This window comes from Sarcophilus harrisii, chromosome 4 (genome assembly GCF_902635505.1).
Source record: "Sarcophilus harrisii chromosome 4, mSarHar1.11, whole genome shotgun sequence".
Lineage (NCBI taxonomy): Eukaryota > Metazoa > Chordata > Mammalia > Dasyuromorphia > Dasyuridae > Sarcophilus > Sarcophilus harrisii.
In genome coordinates this window covers 258449229-258467589 of record NC_045429.1, presented here as the reverse complement: position 1 = coordinate 258467589, position 18361 = coordinate 258449229, and the positions used below count along the sequence as shown (strand labels likewise).

Sequence of the window (18361 nt, the reverse complement as noted above, 5' to 3'; positions counted from 1 at the left end):
GGTATCCCTGTATAAATCCAGAGAGGTAAAAATGACAAAAGCATTATTGTTATCAATGTTGTATATTTGCCCCAGTAACTACAAATCATATGCCTAAGGTCTCAGTTTAGGATCCATTTCTTAGTCCAACAATATGATGACAATCTTCCTTTATAGCTATGGGCTCATCATAATTACTAGGAATAAACATAATAAATTTTCATTCTGAGAATGGCCATCGGCCTATGTCCATTGGGCATCTGAACATAAAAGAAAAATAACAACAGCATATATATATATATATATATATACATATACACATATATAATTAAGGAAATATGTCTGATTCTATCACAACTCATTAGTACTAGTTTATTCGGTTAATTAACTTTTGTATTTAACAGCCTTCCCCCCAATAAAAAGAAAAAGACATAAGGACTACAGAGGGCAGAGAGAGAATAGTTTCTGGATCCTAAGTTAATAAATATGAAATAATAATAAATGTAGCTGGACCACTTATCATTAGTTAAAGAGTAAACTGGAAATTTTTAATAAAGTTCATGAATCAGTGTACATGGCATTAAAATATGAGTCCAACTCCAGATTTTATTCTGTTTTTTTCCCTTATTGCCCTTAAGAAATTTACACACAAAAAGCTTTCTCATTAATCTTTCTCTTCTACTGAATTACCTTTTTTTTGGTAAGACATGCCAATTCCATTATACAAATGGGAAAAACTGAGGCACTAAACGATATCAAAGTTTCAAGGTTAAACAATAATTCAAGATAGAACTGAAACCAAAAAGTCTTCTGATCTACAGATCCTCTCTTCAATACCCTACCCTTAACCATTTACATACCTGGTTTCTGAGAAAGGGGAAATATAAGGTCCAAATCCTGTCTCTGAACCTAGACGAATCACTTAAATTTCTTGAACCTCAGTGATGTCTTGCCACTAGATAACTCTGGAGGAAGGTAAAGCTGATGGCTTTGCACAGCTCTGCCTCACTTAAATACAATTCACTGGCAAGACATCAAGAACAAAGAATAAACAATAACAAACCTGAGCCTCAGTTTTCTCACCTCTAAGAAAAAGAGATTAGACTACATGACTCCTAAAGACTGTTCCAGCTCCAGATTTGTGATGCAGGGTGACACAATGCATTTCATAAGATTTACTTCAGGAAGGATCTTGCAAGTCATCAAGTACAACCCTGTCATTTTGCATATGAAAAAACACTAAGGCAGGTAGAGCTTATAGAAGCCCACAAATGGGGGCAGCTAGGCGGTGCAATGGATAGAGTACCAGCCTGAAGTCAGGAGGACTTGAGTTCAAATCTTACCTCAAATACTTAACACTTCTTAGCTGTGTGACCCTAGGCAAGTCACTTAATCCTATTGCCTCGGGGTGGGGGAGGCCATAAATAAATCCCTCAATAGCCTAGTTTTTTTGTTACAATTAATTTATTTTAACACATGAAAAAAGTAACTGGGCTTTCTAGAATTGGTCTAAAAACAAGGAAAATGTGAATTCTACTTTGACATGTTGAGCAAAATGACTAGAAAACACTGGTAGAATCATTTTATCCCAAGAACTCTTTTAGAGTATAGGCTGCAGATAAGTTGTCATCCTGCATTTGTAGAGGAAGTTTCCTCATCTGGGACTTCTCTGTATCAATGAAATTGTAAGTTCTATTCCTGTCTGAGGCAGCTAGGTAGTGCAGTGGTTAGAGCTCTGGGTCTGGCGTCGGTAAGACTTGAGTTCAAATTTAATTTCACACATTTGCTCCCTGTAGGATCCTAAGCAAGTCACTAATCTGTTAGTTTCCATTCCTCAGCTATAAAATGTGGATGGCAACAATATAGCAATTACTTCCCCAGGTTGTTACAAGGATTAGATAAGATAATGTTTATAAGATACTTGATATATTACCTAGCACATAATAATAAATGTTTTTTTTCCCTTTCTGTAAACATGCATCTGTTTAGAATAAAGCAAAAGCCTCATAATAGTGTGGATAATAAATAATACCTAATAAATAAGAATAATAAACAAATAATAATAATAGCTAACATTTATGTAGCACTTACTATATGCTGGTTATGCACTGAGTGCTTTATAATCATTATCTCATTTAATCCTCACAACAACCCTAGGAAGTAAGTACTTTTGAAAGATAAGGAAAATGAAGTAAGCAAAGGGTTAAATGACTTAGTCAAGATCACATGGCTAGTAAGCATCTAGGGCCAAATTTGAACTCAGGTCTTTGTCGCCAGGCCTGGCACTTTATCCACTACACTACCTGGCTGTCCCTCTTCAATAAAGGTATAGCTCCTAGTGAAAAAAGGAAAGATTTATCCTTTACAACATCCTATCTTTCAATGGTTAAAACCTTCTAAAAATAACTTTTGATTTGGCATTTTTTCATGTTTGTACTCTGCCTGAAGGTATATTTCTTCAGAAAAATTAAATAAAATCCCATTCAATTAGTTTTATGATGCAATGTGGTGGAGAAAGGCAGATAAAAAGATGGAGTATAGGTGACAATGATAGTGATGGAAATCATCGCAAAGAGGAATCATATAGCCTTTATAAAACACTTATACATGTATTGGAGAGAAATAGGGGAATTAATGGAGATATTTTAAAAAAGGCAATTATTAACCAGAGCCAAGAGTGTACATGAGTGGGCTCTTTAATTAATCAATCATTTTAACATTTACTAAGCACCTACTATGTGGCAGGTACTATGATAAGCATTATGGATACTAAAAGACACTATTCATTAATGAAGACATTTTTTCAAAGGTAGACATATAAAATTCACAGACAAACTTCATTTCCTCATACATTTTTAATTTGATATATACATGATTTTTGTTAAGCCATTTTTTAGCTAAATCCAATTATTCATGATTCCATTTGAGATTTTTTGACAAAGATTCTGAGTGGCTTGCCATTTTCTTTCTCCAGTTCATTTAACAGATAAGAAAACTGAAGTAAACAGGCTTATGTGACCTGTCCAAAGTCACATAGCTAACAAATGTCTGAGCCCAGATTTGAATTCAGGAAGATGAGTTTTTCTGACTTCAGGCCTGACATTCTATCCACTGTGCCACTTAGCAACCCCAATACATACCATATGACAGATATGATATCATTGTCATATCATTGCAAAGGGATTCTCTTCCATCATAATAAACAGTAGATTTTGGGAGAAGATTATTGATGGATAACATACATATTCACATTACATATAGTCATAAAACTTAGTAGATTATTGTTGTTTGTTGTTGTTCAGTAGGATGATGTGCTGATTTGCAAGTGAATTGGATTTAAATAAGGCAAAACTGTGCAAAATCATCATCCTCACTATTTCCTCCAGAATCATTGGGGTCCAGTGACAAGACATAGGTGAGGATGACCAGCAATGGGTAAGGATGCAATGGGAGACTTTGGCTTTTTTAAGCTAAGATCTTGCCCAGGTCTCAGTTTGTCTGAGGCAACCACACAGTGGTTAAAGACTAGGTAAGAACTGAGGCAAAAGATGGCCTAATTTGCCTTCATAAAGAATTAATCTGAAAGGGAATGACCCTCAGAGTTTCTGGCCAGAACAGAAAACAAAACCAATCAATTACCTACAAATTTCAGCAAGATAGAACCAGAAATCTGGAGGAGAGGTTGTGAAGAAAAGAGGGGGGAAAAGTCTCTAAGAATCAGAAGTCACCAAGACCAGTCATGCTCTTTATATGTGAAATCATAGACTTAAGGCGGGAAGCTTTAGATTATCTGGTTCAATGGTGTCAAACTTAAATAGTGACATAAGAATTCCCATGAGTCTCTTATTAATTGTTTTAAATAAGATAATAACCATATTCCAAAAGACTAGTTCATTTGTGTACAATTCAACAAGATCTTTCATAACATTCTATTGGAGGAACCTTGGAGAATGCAGGATCACCTGCAAGACTTAATGAGACATTAGATTTGGACTTTGGAGAGAGGTACTCCTTGTCTGCTACCATCCATTTAAAAGGCAATAAAAGACAGCAGTGAAGAAAGTTTGATAAAGGAAAAATAATACTAGCTCCAGAGTTAGGGAAGTTGGCTTCCAATTCCATCTCTGAAACATCCTACCAAATGATCTTAGATAAGTCATTTAACTCCCTCAACCCTATTTTTTCTTACCTATAAAATGAGTTTTTGATTGAATGGCCTCTGATCCTTCCACTCTTACATGTATGTAATCATTCAAATAAGCATGCTAAGGCTTAAATAGCACCTCAGAGATGTAATATCTCTTTTAAGCAATTTGACATTCCTAAAACAACAGTACTATCTAAATCTATGACCTATTATCAATTAATCAATCAGCAAGCATTCATTAAGTGACTACTATGTGTCAGGCATATGCTAAAAAAAAAAAATGAAATAATCCTTACCCTCAAGGAAACTTTGGGTCATGTTTTACAATTAGAGGATATAACTAGGAGTAATTCTTCTTGCCAATTTAAAAGGTTAAGACTATATCCCAGGACTTACCATGATAAATTATGAGAACTTTTTGTATCCTTTGATCTTCTCATTACCCAGTTTTGTTTATTTTGTCTATATTCAAGAATTGTTACTGATTTCACTATCATGATATTTTTATCTGTGTCCCTTTCACACAATTAAATATGTAAACGAGATGGCAATTTGGACTTCTTTACCCAGGTACCTTGAGATCTCTAGCCCTGTGCCTCATTAGTCTTCCAAAGCTTTACATTCCACAACCTAACATATTTCCTGGCACACAGTAGGCAGTTGATAAATGCTTATTGCTTGACTGACTAGTTGATTCTCAAAAGGAATTGGGGAAAATTAGGGCCCAGGAAGAGGTAAAAGGGCAGCAGCATTTCTAGGAGGAAGGAGTTCCAGTTTCCAGAACAATAATAGTCAGTCTGACTCTTCCAGAGTTTACTTGTACTGAGGGTAACCTCATTGAATTTTCCCCAAATGCTGAGATTCCCACTTGTGGATCTACTGTGTTAGCCTGATTTACTTCACCATAGTCTGGACTCCTCAGCACCATATACTCTGAGTCCTCCATAGAAGACTCTTTGTGTCCCTTTGTGTCTATTCTCATAACCAAATTACAATCCAAACAAAAATAAATCAACTCTTTTGAAAAACTCTAGACCCCCACATGTGGGGGTCATGAAATTATGACTTATTATCAGTAAATGTTTGATTTGTATGTCTATTTTATATATCTATATACTTGGGGTCACATAACAATTTCTCAAGGAAAAAGGAATCATAAGTGGAAAAAGTTTAAGAAGTCCTGCTCTGGCATAGTAAAAGTTTAATGTTCAGAGATTAGATAACTAGGTAGCATAAAATAGACAGCATTGAACTTGAAGGCAGAAAGATCTGAGTTCAAATATGACCACAGACCCATTAACTGTGTGATTCTGGGAATGTTGTTTAAACCTCTGTCTGCCTCAGTTTCTTCACCTGTAAAAAAGGGATAATAAAAGCACCTACCTCCTAGGGTTCTTGTAAAAATCCAGTGAGATAATATTTATAAAATGCTTAAGATGGGTAACTGATACACACTACGTTAATCAGCTAGGTGGTGCAGTAGATATGGTGCTGAATCTGGAGGCATGAAGACTCATCTTCCCGAGTTCAAATCTAGCCTCAGATATTTACCAGCTGTGTGACCTGAGCAAGTCACTTTGTCTCAGTTTCTTTATCTGTAAAATGAGCTAGAGAAGAAAATGGCAAACTACTCAAGAATATTTACCAAGGAAACTCCATATATGATCATGCATTGTAGCGATTAAACAACAAAAAATTCAATTCTCTGTGAATTCCTTCATTCTTCATTCTTCATTCTTCATTAGGAATTCCTTATCTCAAGAGTTTAGTCCAAATAATTTTCATAGGCACAGAAATGAGGATCTGTTATTTCTTCTATTCCTTAAACTTCATGGCTCTGCCATGAACATTACCAACCAGAAATATTTGAATGCCAGATGTAATAACTTTTACTACCAAATATTATCATAGGATCAGGCTAATTAAATTTTGAAAATGCCTCTATAGAGCCATCCCATTTAAAGGAGTACCATTTGAATCAATCCTGAGATTTTCTTATATTTTCTATTCATATATGACTCAATCTTCCACTCTGCTAATTGCAACAATATCTTTTCACAGACAGGTTCCACATGTCTAGAATTTTCTTCCCACATGATCTTCATCTCTTAAAATCCAAAGCTTGGTTCCTATGGAAGTCTAATTCAAGTATTTCCTCCTCTTGTTGTTTGTCATTTTTCAGTCATTCATGATTCTTTTGGGGGTTTTCTTGATAAATAAATTGGAATGGCTTGCTGTGTCTTTCTCTAGTCTATTTTACAGATGAAGAAACTGAGACAAATATGATTAAAGTAACTTGCCCAAGGGCATGTAGTTAGGACGCATCTGATTTTAAACTCAGGAAAATGAATTTGTTTTGATTCTAGGCACTTAGTCACCTAGCTGCTACATGTTTTCTTATAAGAAGTCTTTACTTATTTTTCCCGGTTCTTAGGATTTACTTCTACTCTACCCTACTGCAACTACTTTATATTTCTTTTCTGTTAACTTTTTTGTGTTCCACTCAATAAAATATAAGCTTCTTAAAAGCAGAAACTATTTCATTTTTGCCTCTGCTTCTCCAAGTACTTAGGAGAGCACCTGAAATGTAGGAGACACAATAAATGAACTACATTGAAATCCATTTTAAGTTCTTTCTTCTCTGCAACTCTCCCCAGTTGTGTATCAGCACTGTCTAAAGAGGAATAATTAAAATGGCCAAAGGTCTAAGCAGATGGACCTTGAAGGGAAATGATGTGCCTAATATTGAGTTTAAAGAAGACAAATGCTTAGCTAAAGAACAGAAGACTGACAAGTGACAAGTGACTATGTGAGAAGCAAGACTCTTCAAATACATGACTGGCTGTGATGGTAACTGAGTAAATTTTGAATTAGAACTAGGGAAGTGAATTTAAACACAATAGCTACAAGGAAAAGCCAGAGGGACTATAAGGATTGGAAAATGAAGAAAAGTTATAAATCTTTAAGGATAGGACAATAGATAGTCTTATATGTGGAATGGTTCACCTGAATTCCTGCTTAGAGAAAGAAGAATGGCCAATATGATCTCAAGAGGTTCTTTCCATTACTATATCTTATAATTACCAAAACATGATAGATATCTATAACTAGAGTATTTTGTGTCAGTCTGATTTGGGAAATGCATTTTTCTTGTTTTCTTTGTTCTTTTAAAGTATTATTTGTAGATCTATGACATAATTATTTGCCATGTCTTATGAATAGTTAGTATATATGCTCGTGCACACGCGCACACACACACACACACGCACAGTGTAGTGGAAGCACCATGGTGTAATAGAAAGAATTATGGATTCAGAATTTGAAAACCAGGATTCAAATCTCAATAACTGCATGACTTTAAGTAAATCACTTACCCTTGGTTTTATCATCTGTAAAATGAAAAGACTGAACTAGATAATGATAATAATACTAATAATAAACATTTGTATGCTATTTATCATGTGCCAGGTACTGTGCTTATCTCTTTACAAAATATTATTTCATTTAATTCCCATAACAATATTGGGAGGTAGATGGTATTATTATCGTTCCCATTTTACAGCTGAAAAAACTGAGGCAGAGGTTACAATGATTTACCCAAAATCACACAGCTAGTAAATGTCTGAGGTCAGACTTGAACTCAGGTCTTGCAAACACCAGGACTAGTGTTCTGTCCACTGAGCCAGCTAAGTGATCCATAATAAACAAGCTCTCTTCTAGAATAATAATAATAGCAGCTAACATTTATATGACGTTTTAAAGCTTGTAAAGTATTTCCATATATTAGCTCAGTTAATCCTCATAACAACTCTGTGAAGTTGGTGCTATTATTATTCTTATTTTTACTTTGAGAAAACAGAGATCAAGTTTTTACAGGGTCACATAGCTAGTCAGTACCTGAGACAGGATCAGAGCTCAAATCTTCCTTCCACCTTATTCTTCACTTTAAATAATAAACTATCTAACACTCTGATTATATGCTTTCTGGTTGTCTCTCTATCTATCCAAATCCTAAGAATCTTTCAAGGCCTAACTCAAATCTGCCCCTCTGCTTGCTCCTTAGACTACTCTTGGCTCATGTATCAACTCCATATAGTTATATGTAGAGCAAATAATTGGTATAGTATAGAGATGCCAGTTTTTGAATCAAGAAGACCTGACTTAAAAGCTAGTCTCTGACATTTGCTAGCCCTGTGATGACAGGTAAAGACATTTAATCATTGTCTTCATCAGTTTCTCCATCTGTAAAATGGGGATAATAATGGCACCTATCTTCCAAGGTTGTTGTGAAGACAAAATATCTATTAGGCAGTTTTCAAACACCATATAAATATTAGCTATTATTATTACTATTAGCATTTATCTTCTTGATACACACATAGGCATTTGAATATTAGCTGTCTTGTATCATTCTTTACCAGAATCATGTTTGTGTGTTTTGCCTTCTCCCTTGACATTATAAGTAACCTAAGACAAGTGACATATATTTCTCTTGTGTCACCCCTCAGTGCTTAGAACAGCTCTGACCATTTACTGAAGATTGGATTAAGTCCACATGCTTGCTTCCAGTCAGAGAGCAATGACCATGATATTATGATTCTACCTATTTCTATAATAAAATATCAGAATTCTTTCTGTTCTTTACATTCCTATATCTGGTTTCCACCTTTCCACTTTCCCCTATTTTTTTGCATTCCTTCCAACTTCAGTTCACTAATTATTTCATTTCCCTTTCATGAGATCCCCAAACTTCTTAGTCTGATCACAGTCTATTTGGGGAACATTTCATTTATCTCTGAATTTGAAATTGAAAAGAATTAGAGACAAAGGTGAATTACAGTTCTTTTCAATATTTCCCTGGTTCCTCATTCCTGACCTTTTTTATTTTTTTTCTACTTCTGTCTTCTCTGTATCTGTTTCTCTGCTTCTCTGTCTCTCTTTCTCTCCATCTCTTTCTCTGTGTCTCTGTCTGCCTCTGTCTCTCTCTGTCTCCCTCTCTCCTTTCCCCTCTCCTTTCCCTCTGCCTCTCTCCCTTCTTCCCTCCCTCTCCCCATCTCTCCTATACACATCCCCTTTCTTCTTTCACTTCATCTGAATTTGGTTGTCAAATCGGAACATGACTAGGCAACTTTTGATTGAAAAACTTCTCCCAAATAGCTCCCTAAATGCAATCCAGAGATGCTTGAACTCCAGAAGTCACCCATACCCTTTGGAGGGATTATACTTCTTTAAAAGGAAGAGCCCTGTGGCTAAGGGTCTCAACAGACTTTCTTTTCTCTGAACTGCAGTTTCCAGGGGGTCACTTAACTCTATCATATATAGCCCCTAGGCAGTGGGCAGCTGTCAACAAGGCAAGAATCCCTTAGCCACTGGCTATACATATGCAGAGGGTTGCAAAAAGAGGAAGGGCCAGAACTCAAGCTGGCAGATTTCTTTGGTTGTCCTAATGAGGTCTCATTAACCAGCTTGGCTGAAAAAATCTACTTGTTATTTAAGAATATCACAGTTTTAAGGACATAAATTGATAAAAATCACTTGCCATATAGGCTATATTTAAATCTTTTAGCGATGACTACGGCTTTACATATTATACAGAATGCAAATATTTTCATAAGTACTGCATATGAGTATATTAAAACCTCATACCTGGGTCCTAGTTTTATCATGTTGTCATAATCAACCAAATTTCCCAAGCATTTTTTTTTTTATCTGCCAGCATTTCATAAAGAATGTAAGGTCCTTGAAGGCAAGGACTGTTTCAATATTGTCATTGTATCTCCAGAGTCTAATCCAGTACCTGGCACAGAATGGGTCCTTAATAGATATTTATTGATAAAAATGACATTTAATTGATTCAAGACATTTTGAATAACTATTCTTCAAAATGGCAGGCAGATATCTATCTATCTATCTATCTATCTATCTATATATATAGATACTTATATAACTGAGATGAGAAAACTGAGGCACAAGGAGGCAAAAATCACAAGGAGGCTTTAGGAGAGGCAGTGACTGAATTCAACTTTACATTCTCATACTCTTCCAAGTTTCTAGTCTCCTAAGTTCTGTTGCTCATTTTGTAATACGGAAGCATACTTATTTGCTTTTTTTATGGGATCAAGAAATCAAAACCTCAACAGAGTAAAGGCAGGAGGAAGTTGTTCTCTTGGCAGAGAATTTCAAAGGCAGCAATACTATCTAATTTTAGGGTCTCCGGCTATGTTGTGGGAGCCATCTAAGATAGGCATGTCCACAGTGTTTTCTGGGAAACAATGGCACTATTTAAGGATGCTGCCCACATTGATTTTCTTGTCCTTGAAAAGTGAAACTAAAGAGACAGTGAGCTCCAGAGACTCAGGAAGGGGGCTCCTAACTTTGATGCCCCTGGGACCTCATCTCTGGAATCAAAAAGCAGGCTGCTCCTCTTCCCAGTTTCCCCACACACTTTGGACCATTCTCCTGGACGGAAGAATTCAATTAAGTCCTTCACCTTAAAAAAAAAAAAAATTAAAAGTAACTCCCACCCCCTGGCTCACATGGAGAAAATTAAAATCATAAAAATACCGCCTACCCCCCCAACTCTACAGACCTTTAATATGCAGCATACTGAGAACACTAGTAGTGATGTCAAGTAGCAGGGTTTGACCGCTCTCCACTGTGACGTTGTCGCCATCTTGTGGTCGACTTTGGGGAATCCAACTATAAGCTCTGGACCATCTACGACAGACCTGTACATGAAAGTGGTCCTAGAAAAGAGAAAGTCATTTAATTTTTAAAAATTTGGTTTTCCAATAAAAATCAAAGGAGTATGGGTGTTTCTGTCGGAGAAGGTGCACTTGTGGATCTGGAACAGACCAGAAAATTAAAATCAAGTACAAATTCTTTGACACTATGAATCACTCCTCCCTCCTTTTTCTTCTCCACCCGTCAAAGCAGAGAGTAAAGTGAAATTGAACCTGAAAATGCCCAATACAAGTTCATGTACCGCAACACAATTTTGGCCCTTATCAACTTACAATGTTATATGGGGAGTGTTTCTTATTTTTATTCTCAACAGAGGATCTCTTCCTATCTAATAGTGGTAGAGATGGATCTAAAGGTTTTATTTTATCTTATTTTGAGGAACATGTATTGAGTCTTGTGCAAAAAAGTAATAAATAGCTGAGAATAGTGAGAATTAAAATGTTCTGCTTGATGGGTGGCATTTTGCTTTATATAATTGCTATCATTTTTCACTGATTCTACTGCCAAGTGTCCCTATTTTATAGAGACATTCCTCTTTTCAAGTGCTTCCCCACCCCCATCCTCCAATTGTACCTTATTTGGTATTATTATTGCTTTTTCCTCTCTGGTTCATTCAGTAGTGCTGAACAAAACCCATACAGACAAATAACTGATTGACTTCAGGATGACAAGCAAACAGCCTGGAATATTATCAGTGAGAAGAGCAAAAAGAGAGGCAGAGATATAAAGGTAGAAAGAACAAATCACCAGCTACCCCTCCCCATCTTATCTCTACCTCTCAGAACTTTAATTTTTTCTGAATCAAAAGCCCTCCATGAAAATGTACTTCCATGCAATCTTTGTCAAGTACAGACAACATGGATGAGGAATATTGCATATGATGTCAGAGTTTTTCAATTATTTTTATTCTTTGATAGAAGGGATACCTCTCTAGGAAGAAGGAAAGTTACATAGGAAATGCTGGTGTTGTGAAAACAAACCATTTAGCTGAATGTGTTGGTACACATTTGTAATCCCTGCTTCTGGAGAAGGCAGAGGCTAGTGGATCACTGGGGCTTAGAAGTTCTGAACTGCGAGAGAGCTTAAAGCCAACCATATGTCTAAATTAATCCAGTATCAGATTGGTAAATCTCTTCGTGAAGGGGCCACCATGTTGCCTAAGGAGGAGAGAATCAACCCATGTCAGATCAGAGCAGGATGAAGCTTCTGTTTTGATCACCAGTGTGATCAGGCTATGATTCAATATCATACTTCCAGTCTGGATAATCCAGGGAAACCAATATAAGAAGGGGGAAGCAACAATAGATATCAGAACATATAAGTTGTCTAACATATGGAATAATAGATCTTGGTTGAAATCCCCACTTTGAATATTTATTAGCTATGCAGCCCTGGATGAGAGAGAAAGGGAGGGAGGGAAGGCAAGGGAGGGAGGAAAGACAAGGGAGACAGAAAAACAAAAACAGAGACAATTAGAGACATATACAGACAGAGACAGAGACAGATGGAGATACACACACAGCGCTGGGAGGGGGGAAGAAGGACGGAGGAGGAGAAGGAGGAAAGAAGAAAAAAATGAGGAAGAGATAAAGCAGGAGAAGGAGAAGAAAGACAAAAAGGAGAGGGAAGAGGAGGGGGAAAAAGGAGAAGGAAGAGAGAAAAGATGAGGAGGAAGGAAGAGGAGCATAAAGAAGAGGAAAAAGAGAAGCAGGAGAAGAAAGAGGAAGAGGAGGAGGAAAAGGAGAAGCAGAAGGAAGAGGAGGAGGGGGAAAAGGAAGAGGAGCAGGAGGAGGAGGGGGAGAAGGAGGAGAAGGAGGAGGGGGGAGAAGGAGGAAGAGGAAGAAGAGAAGAAGAGGAGGAGGAGGAGAAGGAGAAGAAGAAGGAGAGGGAGAAGGAGGGGAAGAAAGAGGGGGGAGGAGGAAGAAAAGGAGGAGAAGCAGGAGGAAGATGCTGGCAAATGTTATTGTTTCTATGCTGCTGAAAAAGTACAAGTGCTGTCAAATCCCTCTAAATTAGGCTTCTTTTGAATATAACATCTTAGCTCAATTTTCCAGTTTCCCCACCCGACTTATCTCTGTGAATAAGACACAATTTAAAATTCACAGAACATACAGTCATGTGATCTGCTTCTTCCTCAGTAGATCTCAAGGTGCTTGGAACATGTTTTTGTGTCTACCTTTGGATAAATTAATTACTTCACTCCCATTTTGCAAGTTAAAAAATCATTTTCCCAAGAACACATTGTAGGGAATACAAGGAAGACTCATAACATATTCAGTCCTTGATTAGTCCATGAATTCTGTTGAACTAAACTCCAAATAAATAGTTAAAGTTTTGCAAAACCAACATGCTGAAACTTTCCTGCCTTAGAGAAGAAGTTTGTGCCATTTGTTTTCTTCCTTCAATATGTCAGTATTTCTCTGAACTTTAGGGAATGTGCAATATCTGCAAATCTCCCATGTCACTTTAAATGGAGTGGCAACACCACCAGTTATCTTGAAAAAAGCCATTGATCAGAAAATTGGGACAATAAGCAAAGCAAGGAAATGTTTGTGTGTGCATGTGATACAGTGCTGAGTCTCTATTTGCAATGGATCCTGGATAAAAAAGATATAGTGGTATTGCCTAACACTGAACCACAAAGTATCTATAACCTGTATAAAAGTTCTAAACTTTATAAAACTTATCACACTTTCAAAATTATTGATTGTTTACTTCTCTGGAAATTTTTACCCCAACTCTATCTCTAAATATCCTTTCTTCTATTCCTTTCCTTGGAGTAAGCATTATAATACTTAAGAATTTCCTGTAGCTCAGCTGTCAAAACAGGCAGGATGTGGAGCAACTAGTGACAATGGATAAAGTACAGGACCTGGAGTCAAGAAGATTCATCTTCCTGAATTTAAATATGGCCTCAGGGATTTACTAGCTATGTAACTTCAGTGTAAGTCATTTAATCTTATTTGCCTCAGTTTCCTCATCTGTAAAATAAACTGGAGAAAAATGGCAAACTATTCCAGTGTCTCTGCCATGAAAATGGGCTCATAAAGAGTCAAATATGACTAAAATGATTGAACAACCAAAAAAAGGCAGATGTGATGTACCTGACGAAACCCCACCATCATTGCCACCAAGTACAAATAGATTTTTTTGATAAGTTGACACATGATTTGGTAATACTGAGTAGATTTCTCCTAAAGAACACTTTCCCTTCTAGGGAGAGTTCTTGCCCTCCATAAATAATCTGTACCCAACTTATCTGACTCCAATAAAATCCTATGACAAGAAAATGAATATGGAAAAGTATTTGGTTCCTTCAATGCCCATATGAGTACCTTTCTCTAAGATAATTTTCCATTTTTTATATTTTTATATTTATATTTATAGATTGTCCCTCCAAGAAAAAGACTATTTTTGTCATGATAAGATGAGCACTCACTGATGAAGCCATGGTAATGCTCTATTTATCTGTGATGAAATACTACTGTGCTATAAAAAAAAATGACAAGCAGGATGCTTTTATGTTATTTTTGTTTGGATTTTCTTTTTTTTTTTTTTTTGGTATTTTATTTATTTATTTAGTATTTTCCCTAGTTACATTCACAACAATTATTTTTACATTTGTTTTTAAAATTTTTGAGTCCTAGGTTCTCTTATCCCCACCCACAATAAAGAAATCACATGTAAAGTTATACAAGTTATGAAAGAAAACATAGATCTCTACCCTAATGAAAATAAAAACCTTCATGAAAAAGTTAAGTTTTAAAAAGTGAGATTGAAGCATTCTCTCTTTTTGTCTCTATCTGTATTCAGACACAATCACTTCTTTCTCTGGGTATGAATAGGATTTTTTATCATAAGTCCTTCAGAGTAATCATGGATAATTGTACTACTGAGATTAGCAAAGTCAATTATAGCTGGTCATCCCAGAACATTGCTATAACTTTATATATCTCCCTTCATTTTGCTTGAATTCATAGAAGACTTTTCAGGTTGTTGTTGTTGTTTTTCTGAAAGCAAAGCAGGATGTTTTTAGAAAAATTTGGAAAGATTTATGTGAACTGATACAAAATGGAATGAGCAGAATCAGGAGAACACTGTACAATGTTATCGTCCAACAATCAATCATGAATGATTCAGCCATTCTCAGCAATATAAAGATTTATACAATTCCAAAGCACTCATGATGAAAAATGTTGTCAGCCTCCAAAGGAAAGACTAATGGAGACTGAGTGCAGTTTCAAGCTGCTTTTTTTTTTTTTTTTTGCTTTATTTTTCTTGGTGTTTTTATTGGAAAGGAGGGGAAATCTGTGTTTTCTTTTACAATATAGCTAATATGGGGAAAAAAATGCTTTATATAACTGCATATACATAAGCCATGTCAAACTGCTGGATGTCTTAGGGGTAGAGAAAAGAGAGTGGGAGAAAATTTGTAACTCAAAATTTATTTTTAAAAAACTATTGTTAAAAGTGGTTTTACATGCATTTGGGGGGAAAAAAAGATTTAATAAAGAAGTTTAATCCACCAATGGCTTATATCAGTGTGAGTTTGTGAGCTAACAGTTTTGTTTCCATCATCTGTATAATAGTAAACAAACCTATGAATTTCTGGAACTAGCTATATTCTTTTGAGAAGCTCTATACAAGCCATGGGATATAATGAAATGAATCTGTATTCCCCCCCCCCCCAAAAAAAAAGACCCAAGAAAAAATTATGCTTACCTGTATTGTTTAAAAAGCTTACGTGTCTTCAGGATATAGAACTGACTGAGTTCGCAGGTTCAATGATTCAACTAGTTCTAAAGTCAACTAAATGAACTATTATTACTGTCTTGCCTGCATCTTTTCATGTTATTCATAAGATTAACAGGTGAGACTTTGTGGAATGCTTTTCTGAGATCAAAATAAACTGTACATCATTCCTCTAACCTATCTATTAGAATTTTAGGAGTACATAACAGACATAACAATAATTTTTATACGTCAGTGAAGAATAACATTACTTAAAACTAATTATAACTTAAAACTTAATAAGACACCAAAATGTACCTAAATGTTTTAAAAGAATATTCTAGAGATAATTTACTTGTTCAGTTTCATCTTTTTAAATAGAAATACATTTATTATTCCAATGAAAAGCAAATTGTGGAAGTTATATTTGTCATAATAAAAACATAAATCTTTCAATGTATGTAAAAATAATAGAATTTATTAAATACTTATTATGATTTAGGCATTGTGCTAAGCATTTTGTAAATATCTCATTTAATAAAAATAATAACTAATATTTTTACAGCACTTACTTTATGCCAAGCATTATTCTAAGTGCTTTACAAATATCTCATTTGATCCTCATAACAACTCTGAGAAGTAATTATTATTATTACCCCCATTTTAGAGATGAGGAAATTTAAATGAAAAGAGATTAAGTGAATTGTTCAGGGCCACAGAATTATAGACTTGAACTCTAATATTCCTGCCTCCAGGTCCATAACTACATTCACTGTGCCACCTACCTGGCTTTGTTTCACAGAATTTAGATTTATGCTCCCATTTGGCAATAGTACTACATGTTCTCTTCTTTGGAGTGGAGGAGGAATATAAGTGTTGATTGATATAAACAACTCTAAATGTATTCACTTAGCACAATTATGACAAAAGGGGGAAAAAATTGAGAACCAGATACCATACTTGTATCTTCTACCTCCTCTTCTCTAATGGTCATTTTTACTCCATTATTTCTCACCACTATTTATGTGCTAATTCAAAGTTTTATGAACCTTTTCCTCATAATGTGTTTTCCATAAATAACAACATAAATTTTGGTGTTTTTCAGTCACCTATCAATTCATTTGCTCCTAACCACCTGGACATATCAAGAATGACAAAAGGGAATTTTCAGGGTAGAGACTAAAGTATCACTTTCATTCTCTTGGGATTCTGTTTCCAGCAGTAACCCAGTATTCCCCCACAAAACTGAGAAGACCTCTGAAAGGGACAACACAAAAAGGAATTTCATCAATTTTTCAAGAAAGACTAAAATATCCTTCTTTAAATGTAACTTTGAGACAAGAAAGTGAGTTACTACCAACCAAAAACTCATCTTGGCTTAGAAATTTCTAATGGGCAGTTCCGTAGCTCAGTGTAGAGTGCCAAGCTGGGAATCAGGAAGATGGCTCTCCCTGATACTTACTAGCTGTGTGACCCTGGATAAGTCACTTAACCCTATTTTACTCCATTTCCTCATTTATAAAATGAGCTGGAGAAGAAAATGTCAAACCATTACAGTAATCTCTGCCGAGAAAACACCAAATCTGAAAAGTCAGATGTGACTGAAAATGACTCTGACTGACTCTTACTGAACTTCTTCTTTAGAGGTGAATGATCTACTTTTTGGACAGTTTCTCTTTTCTTTTTCTGATGGCTAAATTTGATGCCAACCAAACCATCTGGCAGTACCCAGGGTGTGGCAAGTATGTCATTATTTACAAGCTAAATGCTTGAGGCAGCTAACCTTTCTTTAACAAAGTTAGATTATGTTAGTCTGAACCTAATCCAAGATGATTTTAAGAGAGCTACTAGTAAAGGATCCTATAAAGCAGAACTTCTTAAACTTTTTTCCACTCGCCAGCCCTTTTTGCCTGAGAAATTTTTACATGAATGCAGGTATATAGGCATATAAAGTAGATATATAAATCAAACATTTACTGATAATAAATCATAATTTTGTGACCCCTGCATTCATTCCATATGGGGTCACTACCTACATTTTAAGAAGATTTTTTATAAACAGTATTTTTCTTCTAATTCTAGCCAATGTTTGAAAGCAGAAAGCATATCCTGAAGACTTGAGGATTATTTTAAAATAACACAATAAAGTAATATGGAAAAGAGAGAAGAATGCTTAATATTAATTCTATGTCTCATGTGCAAACTGTTAGTACAAAAAAAGATTAATTTGCTTTTAAACCATAAAGCATATTTCCATGTTGGCATGAAAAATACACATGGAAAATACTATTTTAAAAGCTTGTTTTTAAATATTCATTACCTAATTTCCAAAAATATAGCATTTAAAAGTTATTTATTATAAAGTATAATTTTCCTTCTTTGAACTCCCATGTACTCACTATCTGTATTTCACTTTAGCCCTGTAACTCACCAGTCAGTAATGCCCTTTTCCCCTAACATCCTACCTCTAATTATATGGCTTTTCCCAGAAGCTCTGTTTAAGGAAGGTACCCAAACTGGCCATCACTTAATGTCCCAGGAGGGCACACTCCTCCAGAATTCTCTATCATTATCCTGTACTAGGTATCGTTCCCTTGCTTTCCTCTCCAACTTTTCAACTTCCTTTTATGTATAAGTTTTTCTTTGCTTATATTTGAATTCCTAATACTTGGCACATAGTAAGCATTTATTAAAACCTTGTTGACTTACACTTGTCCATTTCATCTTAAATTATTTCTTATTTTATATTACAACAGAAGC

General features: G+C 35.4%; 1 protein-coding gene across 1 annotated transcript in view; it reads right to left on the bottom strand.

The window, feature by feature from the left end:
- Positions 1-18361, bottom strand: part of PKHD1 (PKHD1 ciliary IPT domain containing fibrocystin/polyductin) — a 611151-nt gene that overhangs the window by 390212 nt on the left and 202578 nt on the right. Inside the window, 1 exon segment of the mRNA XM_031964731.1 lies at positions 10716-10872. Within this exon segment, the coding sequence (XP_031820591.1) occupies positions 10716-10872 (157 nt within the window).